General features: G+C 39.1%; 1 protein-coding gene across 1 annotated transcript in view; it reads left to right on the top strand.

The window, feature by feature from the left end:
* The window catches only part of PREX2 (phosphatidylinositol-3,4,5-trisphosphate dependent Rac exchange factor 2), a 324,079-nt gene that overhangs the window by 108,331 nt on the left and 195,546 nt on the right, over nucleotides 1–20,202 (top strand). The window contains exons 7-8 of the mRNA XM_012554436.1: nucleotides 6,346–6,479; nucleotides 10,416–10,519. Of these exons, the coding sequence (XP_012409890.1) occupies nucleotides 6,346–6,479; nucleotides 10,416–10,519 (238 nt within the window). The remainder of the gene's footprint in view (nucleotides 1–6,345; nucleotides 6,480–10,415; nucleotides 10,520–20,202) is intronic.

The following is a 20,202-nucleotide window of genomic DNA, read 5'->3' as shown; positions in this document are numbered from 1 at the left end:
AGAGAGAGAGAGAGAGAGAGAGAGAGAGAGAGATTTATATCAAGGAAATGGCTCACACGGTTGTAGAGATTGGAATGTCTCAAGTTGGTGCGTCAGGCTGGAGGCTTCTTCAGATTCACGTAGCCACAGGGGCTAGCGAACCCAGGATCGGCAGGTCAGAGAGCAGGGCTGTTGCTCACTGGGCTTCGAAGATGGATGAATCCCAAGATTGCCAGGCGAAACTATAGGTAAGCTACTAGCTCAAGTCCCAAGAACTGGAGGTTAGACGAACAGGAGCCAGCTGCAGGATCCAGAGCAAGCAAAAGCCTATGAGCCTTACCAGAATGTCCACTTATATTCGATGCAGGCCACAGGCCCAAGGAAACTCCATTTCAACTGATTGGCTACTCACAGCAGATCCCATCACGGGGATGATCATGTTTTATCAGATCTCAGCGTGGAAGTGATCACATCATACCACTGCCAAACTACTGAGAATCAGGGTCCAGTAAAGTTGACACACAGTCTTAATCATCACACTCACCATAACTAAATGTGAATATGGCAAAGAATAGATATCTAGATTTAAAAGTTAGCATCTATTTTCAAAATAAAGATAAAATACTAAGTAGGTAAAGTAAAATTATGCAGATACAGGTGAATATTCAACGATGATGAAATTTACCATAGACATAAACTTGGCATGTAACTTGTGATAAACACCGCTTCTCCCCTGGACACTGGCATGCAGCCGGGATACCTCAGACAGAGACCTTTGCTCACCTGTGTCTCTGGGTCAGCAGTGCTGCTATACTGTGTACCTGAACACGTGGGCTCGGACACTCAGAGTCCCCTAAGCAGTGCTGCTTTAAGTGTGGACTGAATACCACAGGCATTAAAATTAACTGGAATGGTCCAGGCCCTACTTCTTATTTATTAGTTTTAATCTCTGAGCATAGTGCCTGGGAACCTGAAAGTTTTAACAAGTGCATCAGGTGTGTTTTCTGCACGTTGAAATTTGAGAACTGTGGTCCTAGAGGGTTTGCTGTCCTCTGACCATACGCCTGGCTTGTTTCATGGCTTCTGCGTTCTTGGTTTTCTAGCTCACTCGTCTGACATTCTCAGTTTATAGACTTCAGTGTTATGACTCTTGCCTAGTAATTTGGTGCTTGTAGCCAGCCATACCCTATTTCAATTTCTTCTGTGAATTTTGGAGCTTGGCTTTTTTTATCCCTAACTCTAGACATTCTTCTGACACTTCTAAGTAAATTTCAAAAATTGCACATGCTTTACAAAATATTATAAGCTTCGTTATTTAGAAATATGAAGCCATAATGAGACTTTTTTTTTAACTTCAGAGAAAGGTACATTTTTTTTAAAAGGTAGATCTTGTCATATAAAATGAAGGAGGACATATGCTACAACACTATTTAAAAGCAAACCAGTTAAAAGTTCGGCTGCTAACCAAAAGGTTGGCAGTTCGAATCCACCAGGCACTCCTTGGAAACCCTATGGGGCAGTTCTGCTTCATCCTATAGGGTCTCTGTGAGTCAGAATCGACTCAATGGCAACAGGTTCGGTTTTCAATTTTACTTGCTGGTGGGGTGGATATGAAGTGGGAAGCCTATCATGACTACCAAAAGGTTTTATCTATGCTTGGCCACAAGTTTATAATTTTGTACATGTGTCTCTGGGTAAAAAATTCTTAATGATTTTCAGCTGCTATTGTCATGGAAATACTGGCCAGGTTAAATTATGATAAATCAAAGGTATGTTTTGACATAGATTCCCTGAGTGCACAAATAACTCCCTGGGAATTATTTAAGTACTCATGGAAGATATTTCATGTCATGATAGCAGATTATTGTGATAAACCACAAAAAACCAAACCCATTGCTGTTGAGTTGATTCCAACTCATAGTGACCCTATAAGACAGAGTAGAACTGCCTTATAGGCTCTCCAAGGAGCGGCTTGGTGGATTTGAACTGCCTACCTTTTGGTTAGCAGTTGTGCTCTTAACCACTGTGCCATCGTAGCTCCAATTATTGTGGTAGAGGTGGTGAAAGATGATATTGCATTAATTCTTTAAGCGTACTATAAATGTTAAAGACAGTACCTTGGTGATAGAAACTTCTCAGTCAGACTCAGTAAAATATAATGTGAGAGATGACATTTTGCAGAATAGCCATGAATTCTAGAAACCGCTTAATGAACACATGACAACATATATGAAATTGTGTAAATTTTTACCAGATCTTCATTTCTATATCCACCCTTAGGATGAGTGGAAAGAAAAAAATGAAGGTGTCTGAAATTTAAAATGTTTGTAGTATCGGTACTCAAATGAACATAACCACATTTTCTTAGTTAACGTTTCAATTTGAGTTTCTTATTGTGGGTATAAGAGTTGTCATTTTAATTAAAAAATTTTATAATTCATCAGAAAACTATATCACTGTTACTGAAATATGAAATGTAAAATGTTTTGAATTTTAAATATTAAAAACAAAAAAACATTCAGTTAAAAATTAATCAGATCTACCCCCAAATTTAAAGGGAGAAGACATATTTAAAAATGAAGTTCTTTTGCAGAGCACACTTAGAGATCTCTACTAAGAACTTCCATTCTTGCCCAACTAAGTGCATTAGTTATGAGAGGTTAGGTTGGAGCAACAAATAGACTACAAAATTTATGATCTTGAAATAGCATATGTTTTGTTACATATGCATTTGCTAAAACAAACAAACAAAAAAAACTGAAGCAAAGTCTCAATAAAATGACTCCAGATAGAAAATAAATAAATAGATAGATAGATAAATAGTTACTGATGTGCAGCTCAAATAACAGTCCAAGGCATTGCTCTGGTCAGTGGGAAGCTTTTCTGTGTGATGATTCAGAGGCCCAGGCTCTTTCCATCTTGTGGCTCTCTCATCCTCTAATGGTTAGTGATTGTGTTAAGAATCAGTTTTGACACTCATCTTGTGACCTTAGGGGGAACTGAGTAAAGGTTTATTTAATGAATGAGTGCACTTAAGTTAACTTTTACCAAATAGGGTGAAAGGCCATACGGAAATTTGTTCCCTTTAAATTATTTTTTTTCCTTCTGTTCTTCTCTTCCTTTCCATCCTAGGAGTGGATATATAAATTGGGATGTGCTGAAAATTTAGAGAATGTACCAAGTATGAATCTAGGAAAATTGAAAGTTATCAAAAATGATATGGAACACTTGAAGATAGAAATCCTAGGTATTAGTGAGCTGAAATGGACTGATATTGGCCATTTTGAACTGGACAATCATGTGGTTTACTATGCTGGGAATGACAAATTGAAGAGGAATGGTGTTCTGCATTCATTGTCAAAAAGAACATTTCAAGATCTATCCTGAAGTACAATGCTGTGATAGGAAACTATCCATATGCCTACAAAGAACTATTATTCAAATGCAACTATTATTCAAATTTATGCACCAACCACTAAGGCCAAAGATGAAGAAATTGAAGATTTTTACCAACTTCTGCAGTCTGAAATGGACCAAACATGCAATCAAGATGCATTGATAATTACTGGTGATTGGAATGTCAAAGTTGGAAACAAAGAAGGACTGGGAGTTGTAAAATATGACCTTGGTGATAGATACATCGTCTGAGATCAGATGAATTTTGCAAGACCAATGACTTCTTCATTGCAAATACCTTTTCTCAACAACATAAATGACTATACGTGTGGACCTCATGGAATGGAGTATACAGGAATCATAGACTGCATCTGTGGAAAGAGACAATGGAAGAGCTCAGTATCATCAGCCAGAACAAGGCTAGGGGCTGACTGCAGAACAGACCATCAGTTGCTCATATGCAAGTTCAAGTGGAAGCTGAAGAAAATTAGAACAAGTCCACGAGAGCCAAAGTATGACCTTGAGTATATCCCACATGAATTTAGAGACCTTCTCGAGAATAGACAATGCATTGAACGCTAATGACCAAAGACCAGACGAGTTGTGGAATGACATCAAGGACATCATACACGAAGAAAGCAAAAGGTCATGAAAAAGACAAGAAAGAAAGAAAAGACCAAAATGGATGTCACAAGATACTCTGAAACTTGCTCTTGAACGCAGAGTAGCTAAAGCGGAAAGAAGAAATGATGAAGTAAAAGAACTGAACAGAAGATTTCAAAGGGCAACTTGAAAAGACAGAGTAAATTATTATAATAAAATATTCAAAGACCTGGAGTTAGAAAACCAAAAAGGAAGAACACACTCAGCATTTCTCAAGCTGAAAGAACTGAATAAAAAATTAAAGCCTTGAGTGGCAATAGTGAAGGATTCTGTGGACAAAATACCGAATGACACAGGAAGCATCAAAAGAAGATGGAAGGAATACACACAGTCACTGTACCAAAAAGAATTGGTTGATGTTTATCATTTCAGGAGGTAGCATATGATCAGGAACCAGTGGTACTGAAGGAAGAAGTCCAAACTGCGCTGAAGACATTGGTGAAAAGCAAGGCTCCAGGAATTGACAGAATATCAACTGAGATGTTTCAACAAACGGATATAGTGCTGGAAGTGGTCACTCGCCTGTGTCAAGAAATTTGGAAGACAGCTACCTGACCAACTGACTAGAAGAGATCCATATATGTGCCCATTCCAAAGAAAAGATGATCCAGTGGAATGCAGAAATTATTAAACTATATCATTGAAATCACACGCAAGTAAAATTTTGCTGAAGATAATTAAAAAATGTTTGCAACAGTATATCGACCAGGGATTGCCAGAAGTTCAAGCCAGTTTCAGAAGAGGACTTGGAACCAGGGGTATAATTTCTGATGTCAGATGGATCTTGGCTGAAATCAGACAATATCAGAAAGATATTACCTTTGTTTTATTGACTGTGCAAAGGCATTCGACCGTGTGGATCGTAACAAATTTTATGGTTAACACTGGGAAGAATGGGAATTCTAGAACACTTCATTTCGCTCACGCAGAAACTTTACATAGATGAAGAGGCAGTCTTTCAAACAGAACAAGGGGTTACTGCGTGATTTAAAAGTGGGAAAAGTGTGCGTCAGGGTTGTATCCTTTCATTATACTTGTTCAGTTTGTATACTGAGCAAATAATCTGAGAAGTTGGACTATATGAAGAGGAACAGAACATCAGGATTGGAGGAAGACTCATTAACAACCTGTGATATACCCAGGCACATCCTTGCTTGCTGAAATCGAAGAGGATTTGAAGCACTTACTGATGAAGATCAAAGACTACAGCCTTCAGTATGGATTACACATCAAAAAGCAAACAAAAATTCTCACAGCTAGATCAAAACGCAACATCATGATAAATGGAGAAAGTATTCAAGTTGTCAAAGGTTTCATTTTACTTGGATCCACAGTCAGTAGTCAAGAAATCAAACAACATATTGCGTTGGGTAAATCTACTGCAGAAGCTGTCTTTAAAGTGTTAAAAAGCAAAGGTGTCATTTTGAGGACTATGGTGCACCTCACCCAAACCATGATATTTTCAGTCACCTCATATACATGGGAAATCTGGACAATGAATAAGGAAGACCGAAGAAGAATCGATACCTTTGAATTATGGTGTTGGTCATTCAATATTTAATATACCATGGACTGCCAGAAGAATGTCTTCGAAGAAGTACAGCTAGAACACTCCTTAGAAGTGAGGATAGCAAGATTTTGTCTCATGTACTTTGGACATGTTATTAGGAGGGACCAATCTGTGGAGGACGTCATGCTTGGTAAAATAGAGTGTCATCGAAAAAGAGGAAGACCCTCAACATGATGGATTGACACAATGGCTGCAACAATAGCCTCAAACCTAGCAAAGATTGTGAGAGTGGCACAGGACTGGGCAGTGGTTCATTCTGTTGTACATAGGGTTGCTATGAGTTGGAAGCGACTGGATGGCACCTAACAATAACAACAAAAATTTAGACAATTTCATATTCTTTGCTATTTGCCCACGGAACTCTTTTCTCTTACTGGGGAAAGAGGAAGAGGAAAGGAATTTTATGGTCATTAAAGTTATGAATTAGTGTAACATTATTTCATTTTCAGAGAGTATGGTTAACAGTATCGTATATACTTATGTATACATATGTATATAAAATATCAGAAAGTAGACACTAGAATGTCTTAACAGTAGTTGTATTTGCTGAGACTGACCAGAAGAAGGCTGGATAGAGGAGATCTACATTCAGCTTCTAAATTTTTGTACTGCTTAAACTTCTATTCTGTGCATATATTGCTTCTTAAAATAAAACAAGTGTAACTTTAAGAAGAAAAACATCACACCTCAAAGTTTCTATTAAGTAATGAGACATTATTTCTATTTTTCCTACTTAGGGGTCCAACATTACTGACACCTGTACTGAAATGCTAATGTGTGGAGTCTTATTGAAAATTTCTTCTGGAAATATTCAAGAACGGGTGTTCTTTCTTTTCGATAATCTTTTGGTGTATTGCAAAAGAAAACACAGGTAAGATGATAAATAGATATCACTTCAGAAATTGTTTATCCGTATTTTAGCCTCCAACTTTTCCTCTATGCTTCTGGGAGCTCATGGTCTCTTCAGCAAACTGTCCCATAGTCTCAACTATCCTCTGGTTTTTCTCTTCACCTACTCGGGAAACATAACTGAAATACGTCATCATCTGAAGACACCACCTCCCAGGAACCCTCACAAGGAGAGGTGTTGTTTTTGTTCCTACTCCACACACCTCAGGCCCTGTAGGAGAGCTGATGTGTCTTTCTTGTTTGCTAATGTTGCTTCCAAACCATTTTAGCAACCCTGTAGGACAGAGTAGAACTGGCCCATAGGGTTTCCAAGAAGCAACTGGTGGATTCGAACTGCCAACCTTCTGGTTAGCAGCTGAGCTCTTAACCACTGCACCACCAGGGCTCTTTCCAACACCCCAGCACATTGGAACGCTCATGTAGTTAGTTTTTCTTATCCACTATCTTTCCCTTTTTACTCCCTTTTACACAACACTTAATATCTCCCTGCTGCACATGAATTCATTGATTGCTGTAGCCCTTGGCTCGCTTTCATTCCACTCTGCTCTTGTCATCATTTCTGGTGGATTCAGAACTCACATGGATGCTCTCTCCTCACCTGACATGACACTCTCCTCCATCTCACCTGAGCCACCTCTCCTATGGTCTTTAGCTTGTCAGCACCAACAATTATAAAATTGTTTTAAGCATTCCGTTCTGAACATCATCCTGTACTTGTAGCTCTCCTCCTCTGGAATTCCCAATTAAACTATTCTTTGACTATTGACTCTATCAGTTTTTTGGCTCCAAACATTCTCTTATGTCTCCTTTTTTTTTAGTGTCCTTAATCTTATACCAGCTTCTGTCCATCTCTGTGTTCTCCTTGATAGCCAACCTTCTTGAAAGCATTTTCTGTTGTTGCCTTCTCTACTCCCTCACTTCTCATTCTTTCATCAATAAAACAGAGTGAGTCCAGTCCATGCCACTAAGCTTGGTGGAGGCCAGTGGTTTCCCAATGCAGCGGTCACTTGTCTGCTCCTTAGGGCTTTAGTTGTTTTCTTAGTGGCATTGAGCTTAGTTGAGCAACTCTTTCTCAAAACACTTTCTTCTCTTTACTTTTGTAACACCACACTCCCTTTGCTAGATATTTGGACTGCTGTGGGGCTCTGCTTTTGACTTCCTTTTCATTCTTTATATTCATATATTCTCCCTTGGTGATTTTATCCATCCTATAGCTTTCCGTCCCAGTTCTATGAAGGTTGTTCTTGAATATCTATCTGTAGCCCAGAATTGTAGACACATATCCTGCCTATTCAGAAATTAGAAAACTATAGTCAAACATTTTCTGGTAGAGTGAGAATGAGAGATACAGACTAGCTAATTTACAAGGCAAGATTAAGGGAGCATCATGCATCACTTGGAATGGCTTTTCCTCAATCCGTTAACAAGATGTCTAGAGCAAGTTAGCAAAGGGTTGACAGCTGTGTTATGCAGTAGTTCTGTTTTATGGATTATAGAATTAGGATTCTCTAGTAAGAGATATTGGAGCCCTGGTGACTCAGTGTTCAAGAGCTCGGCTGCTAACAGAAGTATCAGCAGTTCAAATCCACCAGCCACTCCTTGGAAACCCTATGGGGCAGTTCGACTCTGTCCTGCAGGGTTGCTGTTAGTTGGAATCGACTCGAAGGCAAAGGGTTTGGTTTTTGTTTTTTTTAATAAGAGACATTAATTTGAAAATGCAGTGGCAGGAACTGAGAAAACATAGAACTGGACCATGTACCTCCATGGCAGCAGGTTAGGAATAGAGCCAAAGCATAATTAAATTGTTGTTGTCTCTACCTTAATGAGTTTCTTTCTGTTTTTTTTTTTTTAATTCCTTTTTACTACATGGGAAAATGAACCTGTTTATTTCTTTTACTGTGCTCTTCTCAATTCTTTGTGTTTGGTAGCAAGATTGAAATGAATAGAAATAGGCTTTGGGAAGATAGGAGAGGCTGTTAATTTTGCAATTCATTGAAAGATTAAATGTGATTCAAGGTGTTTTGGTGCAACTATTGAAGACATCCATTTGAGAATGGGATATTTTTTCATTGCAGTTGATGTCTTCCATTTATTTATTTATTCGTTAATTTCTTAATTAATTAATTCATACATAGATACGTACATACCTATACACACACACACATGCCTGCCCTGAAGTCCAAGATTTTGCAAAATTCATGTTAGTTAATGTGTAAGTAATGACACCATTTTTTAGTAGCAATGAAAGACTAAGTTTTGATGATGGTTTAAGGAATATGCAGTATTTTCCAGGAAGGTAATCAGACTCTAGAGACATTGTAGTGAAGAACCCAGGGAGTATGGTAACACTTTTAGACACCTTTCCTGCACCCACCTCAGCTGCCGCAGGGCGAGTATCTAACTGCAAAGCAGAGGAAGAGATGGGGCATTGCAGTTAGTCTGCATTTAGATCTTATCTGTTGCTAGTTGTGTCTGTTAAAAAAAAAACCTAACCAAATCTATTGCCATCCAGTCGATTCTGACTCAGAGCAACCCTATAGGATAGAGTAGAACTGCCCCATGGGGTTTCCAAGGCTATAAATCTTTACGGAAGCAGACTGCCACATCTTTCTCCTGGGAAGTAGCTGGTGGGTTCAAACCACTGACCTTTCGTTCAGCAGCCAAGCCCTTTAACCACTGTGCCACCAGGACTCCTCGTTGTATCTAGCACACAATAAATTAATAATTAGTTTAGTATATTAATTTAGCCAGGCTTTTGTCAGTTAGTCAAATTGAATAGCTCAGGTCAAATGAAACCTTGAGTAACGAGGGATCTTCTAATATCCTGCTATCATTTCTTAGAATCTTTCATTTAATTTTTAGAAGAAACATTTATTAAAACAATCTCCCATGAGTGTGCAGTGATTCAATACAAACCGAAACCAAACTTGTTGCCGCCGAGTTGATTCTGACTCATGGTGACCCCATGTGTTATAGAACTGCTCCATAGGGTTTTCTTGACTATAATCTTTATGGAAGCAAATCACCTGGCCTTTCTTCCTCAGCACTGCTGGGCGAGTTTGAACTGCTGACCTTTAGGTTCGTAGTCAAGCACAAACTGTTTATGCCAGCTAGGGTCCTTGATTCAAATACAAACAAACACAAATAACCAACGAAGTATTACAAATGTTAATCTATAACCGGGACTTCTTTACTTTGTTACCTGTTCGTTAAAGATTAAAGGCTGGTACTAGACATTCTACATAAAATTTGAAGAAATGTTTTGGATGCTTATAAAAATACGTAAGTTATTTATGAAGGATTATAAATGGATTAACAGATGTAGTCAAAAGTACATAGTTATCATGCAATAAAAACAATATAGGAAACATTTTTATAGCTGCATAATACTCAGGTTAAGAATATCCAGCATAGTCAATTTCTTTAAAGAGCGATCATAAGTACTAACTCAATCTTTACCAGGATTTGAAAAAGTATGTGAATTACCAGCTAGCTGACAAAGGAGAAATGAAGTACAATGAAGATGAAAGAAACACAAATGAAATTTTAACGAACCCGCTTTTGGGGTCTGTCAGAATTTGGGCGCCTCGATGTCCTGTGCCGAACAAAAGCACTTACTCTCCTTTCCACTCGTATGTTCTTCTTAGTCTAAAGCTGCCGTTTATTTGAAAAATTAGCATTTAAGCCACATCTTGTAAGGTAAGCAGTATTGTCACGAATGTGAGGACACAAGGAAAAAACAAAAGCAAACAAACAAAAAACCAATAGCTTAACATTTAATATTGGTGCTTGAATTGGTGTCTTTGTTTTTTTAAAGAATTGCTTACAATACACTGTTTTAACATGGCTTTGCATTAAATATAGTAACAAAGTCTCTGTGATTTCATTCCATTGTAAGGCGATTGAAGAATAGCAAGGCATCTACAGATGGACATCGGTACCTTTTCCGTGGCCGGATCAATACGGAGGTGATGGAGGTTGAGAATGTGGACGACGGCACAGGTGGGTGATCAGTAGATTTCAGATGGGTTGCCTGTGGTGAATCCCTCATGAGACGAGTCTCTCACTTGAATAATTTATCTGCACTGCATCCGAGCTTAGAAAGACGTTGTTAGGTAGAGCGAGCAGGAAGGCGAGATAAGGCAGTGAGGAAGTGTTGTAAAAATGGAAAATCAAATTTGGCTAATACACACTAGCATTCAACACAGAGATACAAAGAAGTAGCTACTTAGTGTCTTATCAGAAAATGTCCATTCTGTTTTAATCATGGGGCATTCACAGTTCGTGGTATAGAGAGTGTACGTGCAGAAAATATTTAATGGATGAATAGATTTTCGTTAAGTTATACTGTGTTTTAGAAATATATATGTAATGTTTTGAGACTATTTTGTTCCTATAATATGTTCACCATAGAATATAGCATACTCTAGATTTGTTTCAGCCATACAGCTGTTAGGAGCCTGAGTGGAGTAAGCAGTTTTCTATGAGCTGCTAACTGAAAGTTTGGTGGTTCAAACCCACCCAACAGCTCTGTGGAAGAAAGGCCTGGTGATCTGCTTCCGTAAAGATTACAGCCAAGAAAACCCTATGGAGCAGTTCTACTCTGTAACACACGGGGTCACTATGAGTCACGGTCCAATTCAACAGTGGCTAACTACAACACAACAGCTGTTATTAATACAAATATATCCTCAGTTTGCTTGTTGAGGAAACCTGTGGATGGAGGCGGTTTGTGTAATTTTAAGCGCTCATTGTAGTAAAATTTACAGGCAAATCGTGATTAGTTACAAACATTAAGTAAAATGAAGTGAAAATAAACTTTTATTTTCAGTTTGGAAAATTCGCTTTTTAGGTAATGAATGCTTAGTAAATGGAATCACATGTTTTCCCAGTGACCTTAATTACAATTTCAAAGATAAGTTTTCCGGAGAAGAAATAAGACCTGAAATAAAATATTTCAGTTGTTGCTAAATGACTCTTACTTTTCACATAGAGAAATGTCCCTATGATATCCAGTGTAAACACGGGATTGTGGCCCAGATTATTAGCTCTTCCCTGCCACATACCTCACTTGTCATTCCTGGTCACAGAGAGAACATGTGCATAATCTGGCAGGGGCGCCCACTGTCAAATGCTGTCTGGTACACCATTTCTTTACACACATTTCTGTATCCTCATAAATTGTTGGGCAAGTAAAATGCTGACCCGTGATTGCTCTGGGTAAGGGGACAGGACATGCAATGAGCAAACCTTGGCTGGTGCCTGGGGCTGGACGCTCAGCATTGTGTGGAGAGGGTCCTTGTTGACTAAAGGTGGGACGTGGGTGTGGAGCTGTCACACAGCTGGCACAGGCAGAAATCCCCCTATTTCAAATTCCTTTCTGTGTTGCATACTGTAATGTAATTACAGATGCTCTCGTGCTGACATGTGGGACCTAGTGGACTATCGTTCCGTAGTGGGGTGTGCACGTTACTTTTTATAAGATGGCAGTAATTCATTATAATGCTTTCTAAGAAAACGATTTAGTGACGTTTAGAAATGAGTTAACTATCTGAAATGTTAAGAGCTATCTTGCCTCGATAAGCTGAACGGTGAAGAGAACACCCCAAAGCCCATGTTGTGCTGAGCGGGGGACTAGGAGGAAGTCAGATAGTAAGGAAAGGCACCCTCAGAATCTCCACTCTGTTCTCTCTTGGCCCCGTCTCCCCCTAATGGAGTCACCTCTCCCATGTTGTGTCGCCACTTTCTGTGTTCTTCCCTTTTCATGCTTTTCCATGGGGAACAGAGCCCCTGGCATCACTTCCTGTGGCATTGAACCCTCAGCCCTTGTGCCCTACTTCCTTCCTCTCCCCCAGTTGATGTGATCGTCACTGGTGATACCGTCTGCGCTGGTAGTCTAAGTGATGTTTGATAATGATTACTGTGCCTGTGTGAAACTGGAGCACAAGATAAAGATATGTAAGACCCCAGGGCCTTTGAAGACTGTGGTATAAAGCGAGGTCCTCAGCGTGTCCGTAATGTGCTAGACAGTGAAAGCCTATGAGAGATGGCTTGGGATGGAACTTTTATGCAGATGGCCCTTGGATTCAATCTGATAAAAAAATTCCCTTGGTGTTGGAAAGATTCAAGCATTCAGGGCTGCAGTACGTGGGAGGGTAGGGATGTTGTGGACGACAAGCCCTAAGACCCTAGTGGGCACTGGGTAGTGGGGAAGACAGGCTATTACAGGACATTCAGTTGTCATAAATTAGGTGTCTGATGGAGCCTCTTGGCACAAACTTCCAAGGCTCAACTTCACAAAATATGAAGAAATTCATTAGACTTTGTCTTACTCAATTAGGGCCTCTGCTGTTTTCTTTTCTCTAAAACATATGTAAGTACCATGTTGTAGGAATTTGGCAACCATTTGTGGCTATGACATCACTTAGAGAACTTTTAGGCTGTGAGGCTGTACTTGGATACTTTCCCCTAGCTTCCTGCAGGGAAAATTGAGTTTTCTCATGGGTATGTCCACTAGGTCTCTGGGGGAAGTGTACATCCTCCACCAAGACTTGGAAACTCAGAAATAGAATTTTTGAAGATGGATGAGACCTTGAAGATCAACCAATTAACCCATTAAGATTTCAGATAATGGAAACGAGGCCAGATTTAAGAGCTCACTTGTCCAGGTGTATTCAGCTGTTCAGTAGAGAGCTGTGTCTAGAATTCAATCTGCTAGGTTTCTATGTCTATGCCTTGGGAAATAGTCAGGAGAGCAGGGGCTCCCTCCAGGTTTTAAATCTACAGGGACCACTTGGAGAGCAGTGAAGGAAGAAGGCAGGAGTATGCAGAGATTCATTTTGGTTGGTTGTTTTCTCTAAGAGACAGTCTCTCTTTCTCTGTCTCTCTTCCTTTGGTCATTTACATCATGGAATCTTCCATTTCTTGTGGATGAGCTTGGATTTTTTTTCTGCTCGTTTTAGACTCTGACTGTCGCCCTAAAGCTGATAGACCTCAGCAAAGCTGGTCAGTGCCCGTATGCCAAGTCCTCCCCACACTTGATAAGTCAAGTCTGGTATGGACAAATACTATCAGACTAATCTGCCCATTGCCAAAGCTAAACAACAACACTTACTCCATATTTAAGTGCAAGTAATAAAAATGAATCAATCGAGATGTATGCTTTTGAGCATGCTTAGAATTTTTAATGGAAAATCCAATTGTTTTCCATCCATTTGACTGTACTATAGAAATACTGAGTATTTGTATAGGTATAAGTAAAAAGCTTTTCTTTTCTCTGTAAGTAAAGTGAATTGTGTGATTTAGCACCAAACTTGCAGAAGAAATAATTGCTTTTGGAATGAGACTAATAAGTGCTCATTTCTCTATTGAGAAATAAATATTATTGTAATTTTATATTTAATGCTTAATCACATGAATTATGTAATAGTTAATACTTAGTTTGGAGAAGTTTTAATTAATTGATGGTATGACATAGGTAAGTGCCGAAATTTGGATATTTATTTTAATATATCTGTGTTGTTCATTATTTCCTGTGTTAAAGGAGGATGGTAACCATTGAGTTTGTGGCCAGATTCCTCTTTTCTGGACTTCAGTGTTCATTTCAGTAAATTCTAACTGAATTCCTCTTTGAAGATTCTTTTTGGCAATCATAGTTTGATCAGGATGCTATAAGCTTAAAAGCCATAGCAGTAGATAGACATGCTTATAAGCATGCACTGTATACTTTTTTCATTTAAATAAAAGAACTATCTTAATGATAACATCTTTCTCTTCATGCCATATCATCCAAATAAACATAATTTTAATCGTTGCATAATGGTCAATCAAACAGATCAACCATAGTAACCTTAACAACTCTAATATTGTTGTGTTAGCTGGATTGAATACATTTTCTATTAAAAAATAATAGCTTTACACTGTTGAAAAGAGTACTGAGGGTATAGTAGTCCTTTGTTAATACACTTAAATTTCATTATGTTATTACGTTAAGGGAGTGTATTTGGGAATTTAAAAAGGTCATTAAGAGAATGAGCTACATTTTAAAGATTTAAAAGGAAAACAAAAAACAGACCCTGTCCTTTTTTGCCCTAAGAAATGTCTTATGCTATTTTGGATGCCAGACAATTTTCTTCTGTTTTGTGATAAAATCAAAGATTTACTGCCAAAAAATTTTCTCAACATTAAATATTCTTAATTGTAATTTTAAAATCTCCTTTAGAAATTTGTGCATTCACACTGTTCATCATCAGATCGAGGGTTGAATGTATTATTCAGACACCGGTTTCTTGATGTTCAGAATAATTATACAGGCAATTTCTTCTATTTTCTACCTGAGTATACAATACTTGGCTACAGTCGATTTTATTAAAATGTAAAGTTATTGAAAGAATACCATCATGTTTGCTGAGATTTATAGTTATATCGGTTTTGGAAAAAACTCATCATATAAAAGTGTGCTGAATTAATAGTAGAAAATTTGCAAATTATATAACTTCCAAGTAATTAGTGACTTGTTCAGGGCTGCCCCATGGATTTTTGTCTTTTTGAAAGAAATCTGTGACTAGACACTGTTGCACTTGGATATGTCACACTTAATGAATGGCAATTTTTATTCCGTTTCTTTTAACACTTTATATAAAATGAATATTTTAGATCCACTGAGGTTTGCAAATATTTGTGATTACTACTGAATAAATTATTATTTCATTCAATAAATATATAGTTTTTAATTCCCGGGTGGTGCAAATGGTTAAGCACTTCGTCACGAACCAAAACATTGGTGGTTCAAATCCACCCAGAGGTGCGGCAGAAAAAAGAACTGGCAATGTACTTTCAAAAGATCACAGCTACTGAAAACCCTACAGAGCACAGTTCTACCCTGAAACACATGAGGTTGCCATGAGTTGGAATTGACTTGATGGCAATTGGTTTATTTTTTTTAAGGACAAAGCATGTTTGGACTGTCCTGTGATCTTAATGAGGGTGTTCTTTTTTTTTTTTTTAATTTTTTTATGTTTACTGTACTTTAGATGAAGGTTTACGGGACAAACTAGCTTCTCATTAAACGGTTAATACACATATTGTTTTATGACACTGGTTAACAACCCCATGACATGTCAACACTCTCCCTTCTCAATCATGGGTTCCCTATTACCAGCTTTTCTGTCCCCTGCTGCCTTCTAGTCCTTGCCCCTGGGCTGGTGTGCCCCTTTAGTCTCATTTTGTTTTATGGGCCTGTCTAATCTTTGGTTGACGGGTGAACCTCCAGGGTGACTTCATTACTGAGCTAAAAGGGTGGCCGGGGGCCATAGTCTCAGGATTTCTCCAGTCTCTGTCAGGCCAGTAAGTCTGTTTTTTTTTTTTTTTGTGAGTTAGAATTTTGTTCTACATTTATCTCCAGCTCTGTCCGGGACCCTGTATTGTGATCCCTGTCAGAGCAGTGGGTGGTGGTAGCCGAGCACCATCTAGTTGTACTGGACTCAGCCTGGTGGAGGCCGTGGTAGTTGTCGTCCATTAGTCCTTTGGACTAATCTTTCCCTTGTATCTTTAGTTTTCTTCATTCTCCCTTGCTCCCGAAGGGCTGAGACCAGTGGAGTATCTGCGAGGGCCGCTCAGACTTTCAAGATCCTAGACGCTACTCACCACGGTAGAATGTAGAACATTTTCTTTATAAACTATGCTATGCCAGTTGAGCTAGATGTTCCCTGAGACCACGGTGCCTACAGCCCTCAGCCCAACAGTTCGGTTGCTCAGGGAGTTTGGATGTGTCTGTGGAGCTTCTGTGACCTTGCCTTGAGATGGTGTTCTTTATGGACAAATTTATTTCTTATTTTAAAGAATGAAGATACTGAAAAATTTGCTATGATTAAAACTATGAAGCTGTTTTTATATCATTAGGTCTTTTGTGAAGTCCCTGGGTGGTCCAAACAGTTAATGTACTTGACTACTAACTGAAAGATTGGAGGTTTGCGTCCACCCAGAGGTGCCTCAGAAGAAAGTCCTGGTGATTCTACTTCTGAAAAATCTGCCATTGAAAATCCTATGGAGCACGGTTCACTTTGACACACATGGGGTTACCATGAGTTGAAATCAAGTTGATGACAACTGTTTACTGGTTGGGTGTTTTGAAATAAAAAATGAAAAGTATTTCTTTCGTACATCATTGATAATTTGGTAATTAGGCTATCATTATGAAATATGTACACTACATTTGGGGGCCAGTTGTATGTATGTGTTTGTGCTGTTAGTTGCCATTCATTCAACTCTGACTCATGGTGACCTTATGTATAACAAAGTGAAACATTGCCCAGTCCTGTGCCATCTTCATGATTCTTGGTACGTATATACATATATGTTGTTAGGTGCTGTCGACTTGGTTCCAACTCATAGCGACCCTGCGTACAACAGAACCTAACACTGCCTTGTCCTGTGCTGTCCTCACAGTCATTTCTATGTTTGAGCCCATTGTTGCAGCTACTGTGTCAAACCATCTCATTGAGAGTCTTCCTCTTTTTTTGCTGACCTTATGCTTTACCAAGCATGATGTCCTTCTTCTGGGACTGGTCCCTCCTGTTAATATGTGCAAAGTGCATATGTAAAAACATATGCTGCGTCTGACCTCCTCTGACTTCGCAAGAGGTAAGGAGAATCAAGATCAACAGCCCAAGGCTGATTCCTGTGAGGCAGAGGTCAGGCATGCCTCCCCTCTCAGCCATCTTTACCAATTCTGACACTAACTATCCCTCCCATGGCACTCCTTACTTCTCTGAATGGGTTCGATAATTCATTGTGATGGTCACACAGAACTCGCAGACAATAGTCATGATTACGGGGTTTATTGGGGAAGTAACAGGTTACAATTCAGGTTCAGGAACACTCAGGATACAGTTCTTCCATCAAGACAGACTCTTTTTAGCTGTGCCCACGGGCACACCCTCTCTGGCCTCTCGGCCTCTGCCCCGCTCAGGCAAATGTTACAAAGCTCTTTTAGCCCCTGCTAATAAGTGTCCCCTTCCCCCGTGTGTCTGTCAGTTTGTCGTACTGTGGGAGCTTGCGTGTCACTGTGATGCTGGAAGCTATACCACCAGTATTCAGATACCAGCAGGGTTACCCATGGTGGACAGGTTTCAACTGAGCTTCCAGACTAAGACAGACTAGAAAGAAGGGCAGTCTACTTCTGAAAAGAACTAGCCAGTGAAAACCTTATGAATAGCAGCAGAGCATTGTCTGATATAGTGCCAGAAGATGAGCCCCCCAGGTTGGAAGGCACTCATAAGATGACTAGGGAAGAGCTGCCTCCTCAAAGTAGAGTCAACCTTAATGACATGGATGAAGTCAGGCTTTCGAGACCTTCATTTGCTGATGTGGCAAGACTGAAAATGAGAAGAAACAGCTACAAACAACTATTAATAATCAGAACATGGAATGTATGAAGTATGAATCTGGGAAAACTGGAAATCATAGAAAATGAGATAGAATGCATAAACATCAATATCCTAGGCATTAGTGAGCTGAAATGGACTGGTGTTGGCCATTTTTAATCGGACAATCATATGGTCTACTATGCCAGGAATGACAACTTGAAGAGGAATGGCATTACATTCATTGTCAAAAAGAACATTTCAAAATCTGTCCTGAAGTACAGCGCTATCAGTGATAGGATAATATCCATAAACCTACAAGGAAGACCAGTTAATACGACTATTATTCAAATTTACAAACCAACTACTAAGGGCAAAGATGAAGAAATTGAAGATTTTTACCAACTTCTGCAGTCTGAAATTGATAAAACATGCCATCAGGATGCATTGATAATTACTGGTGATTGGAATGTGAAAGTTGGAAACAAAGAAGGATCGGTAGTTGGAAAATAAGGCCTTGGTGATAGAAACGATGCCAGCGATCGCATGATAGAATTTTGCAGGACCAATGTCTTCTCCATTGCAAATACATTTTTCTGTCAACATAAACGGGGACTATACACGTGGACCTCACCAGATGGAATATACAGGAATCAAATTGACTACATCTGTGGAAGGAGACAATGGAAAAGCTCAAAATCATCAGTCAAAACAACGCCAGGGGCCAGCTGCGAAACAGACCATCAGTTGTTCATATGCAAGTTCAAGTTGAAACTGAAGAAAATTAGAACAAGTCCACGAGAGCCAAAGTACAACCTTGAGTATACCCCACCTGAATTTAGAGACTATCTCAAGAATAGATTTGATGCATTGAACACTAATCACCGAAGACCAGACAAGTTGTGAAATGACATCAAGGACATCATACATGAAGAAAGCAAGAGGTCATTAAAAAGACAGAAAAGAAAGAAAAGACCAAAAAGGATGTCAGAAGAGACTCTGAAACTTGCTCTTGAATGTCGAGCAGCTAAAGCAAAAGGAAGAAATGATGAAGTAAAATAACTGAACAGAAGATTTCAAAGGGCAGCTCGAGAAGACAAAGTAAAGTATTATAATGACACGTGCAGAGAGCTGGAGATAGAAAACCAAAAGGGAAGAACACGTTCTGCATTTCTGAAGCTGCAAGAACTGAAGAAAAAATTCAAGCCTCGAGTTGCAATAGTGAAGGATTCTACTGGGAAAATATTAAACAATGCAGGAAGCATCAAAAGAAGGATGCAAGGAATACACAGAGTCATTATACCAAAAAGAATCCGTTGATGTTCCACCATTTCAAGAGGTAGTATATGATCAGGAACCTATGGTACTGAAGGAAGAAGTCCAAGCTGCACCGAAGGTATTGGCGAAAAGCAAGCCTCCAGGAATTGACGGAATAGCAATTGAGATGTTTCGACAAACGGATGCAGCGCTGGAAGTGCTCACTTGTCTGTGCCAAGAAATTTGGTAGACAGCTACATGGCCAACTGACTGGAAGAGATCCATATTTATGCCTATTCCCAAGAAAGGTGATCCAACTGAATGCTGAAATTATTGAACAATATCATTAATATCACACACAAGCAAAATTTTGCTGAAGATCATCAAAAGCAGCTGCAACAGTATGTCGACAGGGAACTGCCAGAAATTCAGGCTGGATTCAGACGAGGATGTGGAACCAGGGATATCATTGCTGATGTCAGATGGATCCTGGCTGAAAGCAGAGAATTCCACAAAGATGTTTACCTGTGTTTTATTGACTATGCAAAGGCATTCAACTATGTGGATTGTAACAAATTATGGATAACATTATGAAGAATGGGAATTCCAGAACACTTAATTGTGCTCATGAGGAACCTGTACATATAGATCAAGAGGCAGTTGTTTGGAGAGAATAAAGGGGATACTTCGTGATTTAAAGTCAGCAAAGGTTTGTGTCAGGGTTGCATCCTTTCACCATACCTATTTAATCTGCATGCTGAGCAAAAATCCAAGAAACTGGACTATATGAAGAAGAACAGGGCATCAGGATTGGAGGAAGACTCATTAACAACCTGTGTTATGGAGATGACACTACCTTGCTAGCTGAAAGTGAAGAGGACTTGAAGCGCTTACTGATGAAGATCAAAGACCACACCCTTCTGTATGGATTACACCTCAACATAAAGAAAACAAAAATCCTCACAACTGGACCAGTAAGCAACATCATGATAAACGGAGAAAAGATTGAAGTTGTCAAGGATTTCATTTTACTTGGATGCACAATCAACACCCTTGGAAGCAGCA

This window comes from Trichechus manatus, unplaced genomic scaffold (assembly GCF_000243295.1).
Source record: "Trichechus manatus latirostris isolate Lorelei unplaced genomic scaffold, TriManLat1.0 scaffold00018, whole genome shotgun sequence".
Lineage (NCBI taxonomy): Eukaryota > Metazoa > Chordata > Mammalia > Sirenia > Trichechidae > Trichechus > Trichechus manatus.
The sequence above is the reverse complement of the archived record's forward strand: the minus strand, read 5'-3'. Positions and strand labels throughout refer to the sequence as shown.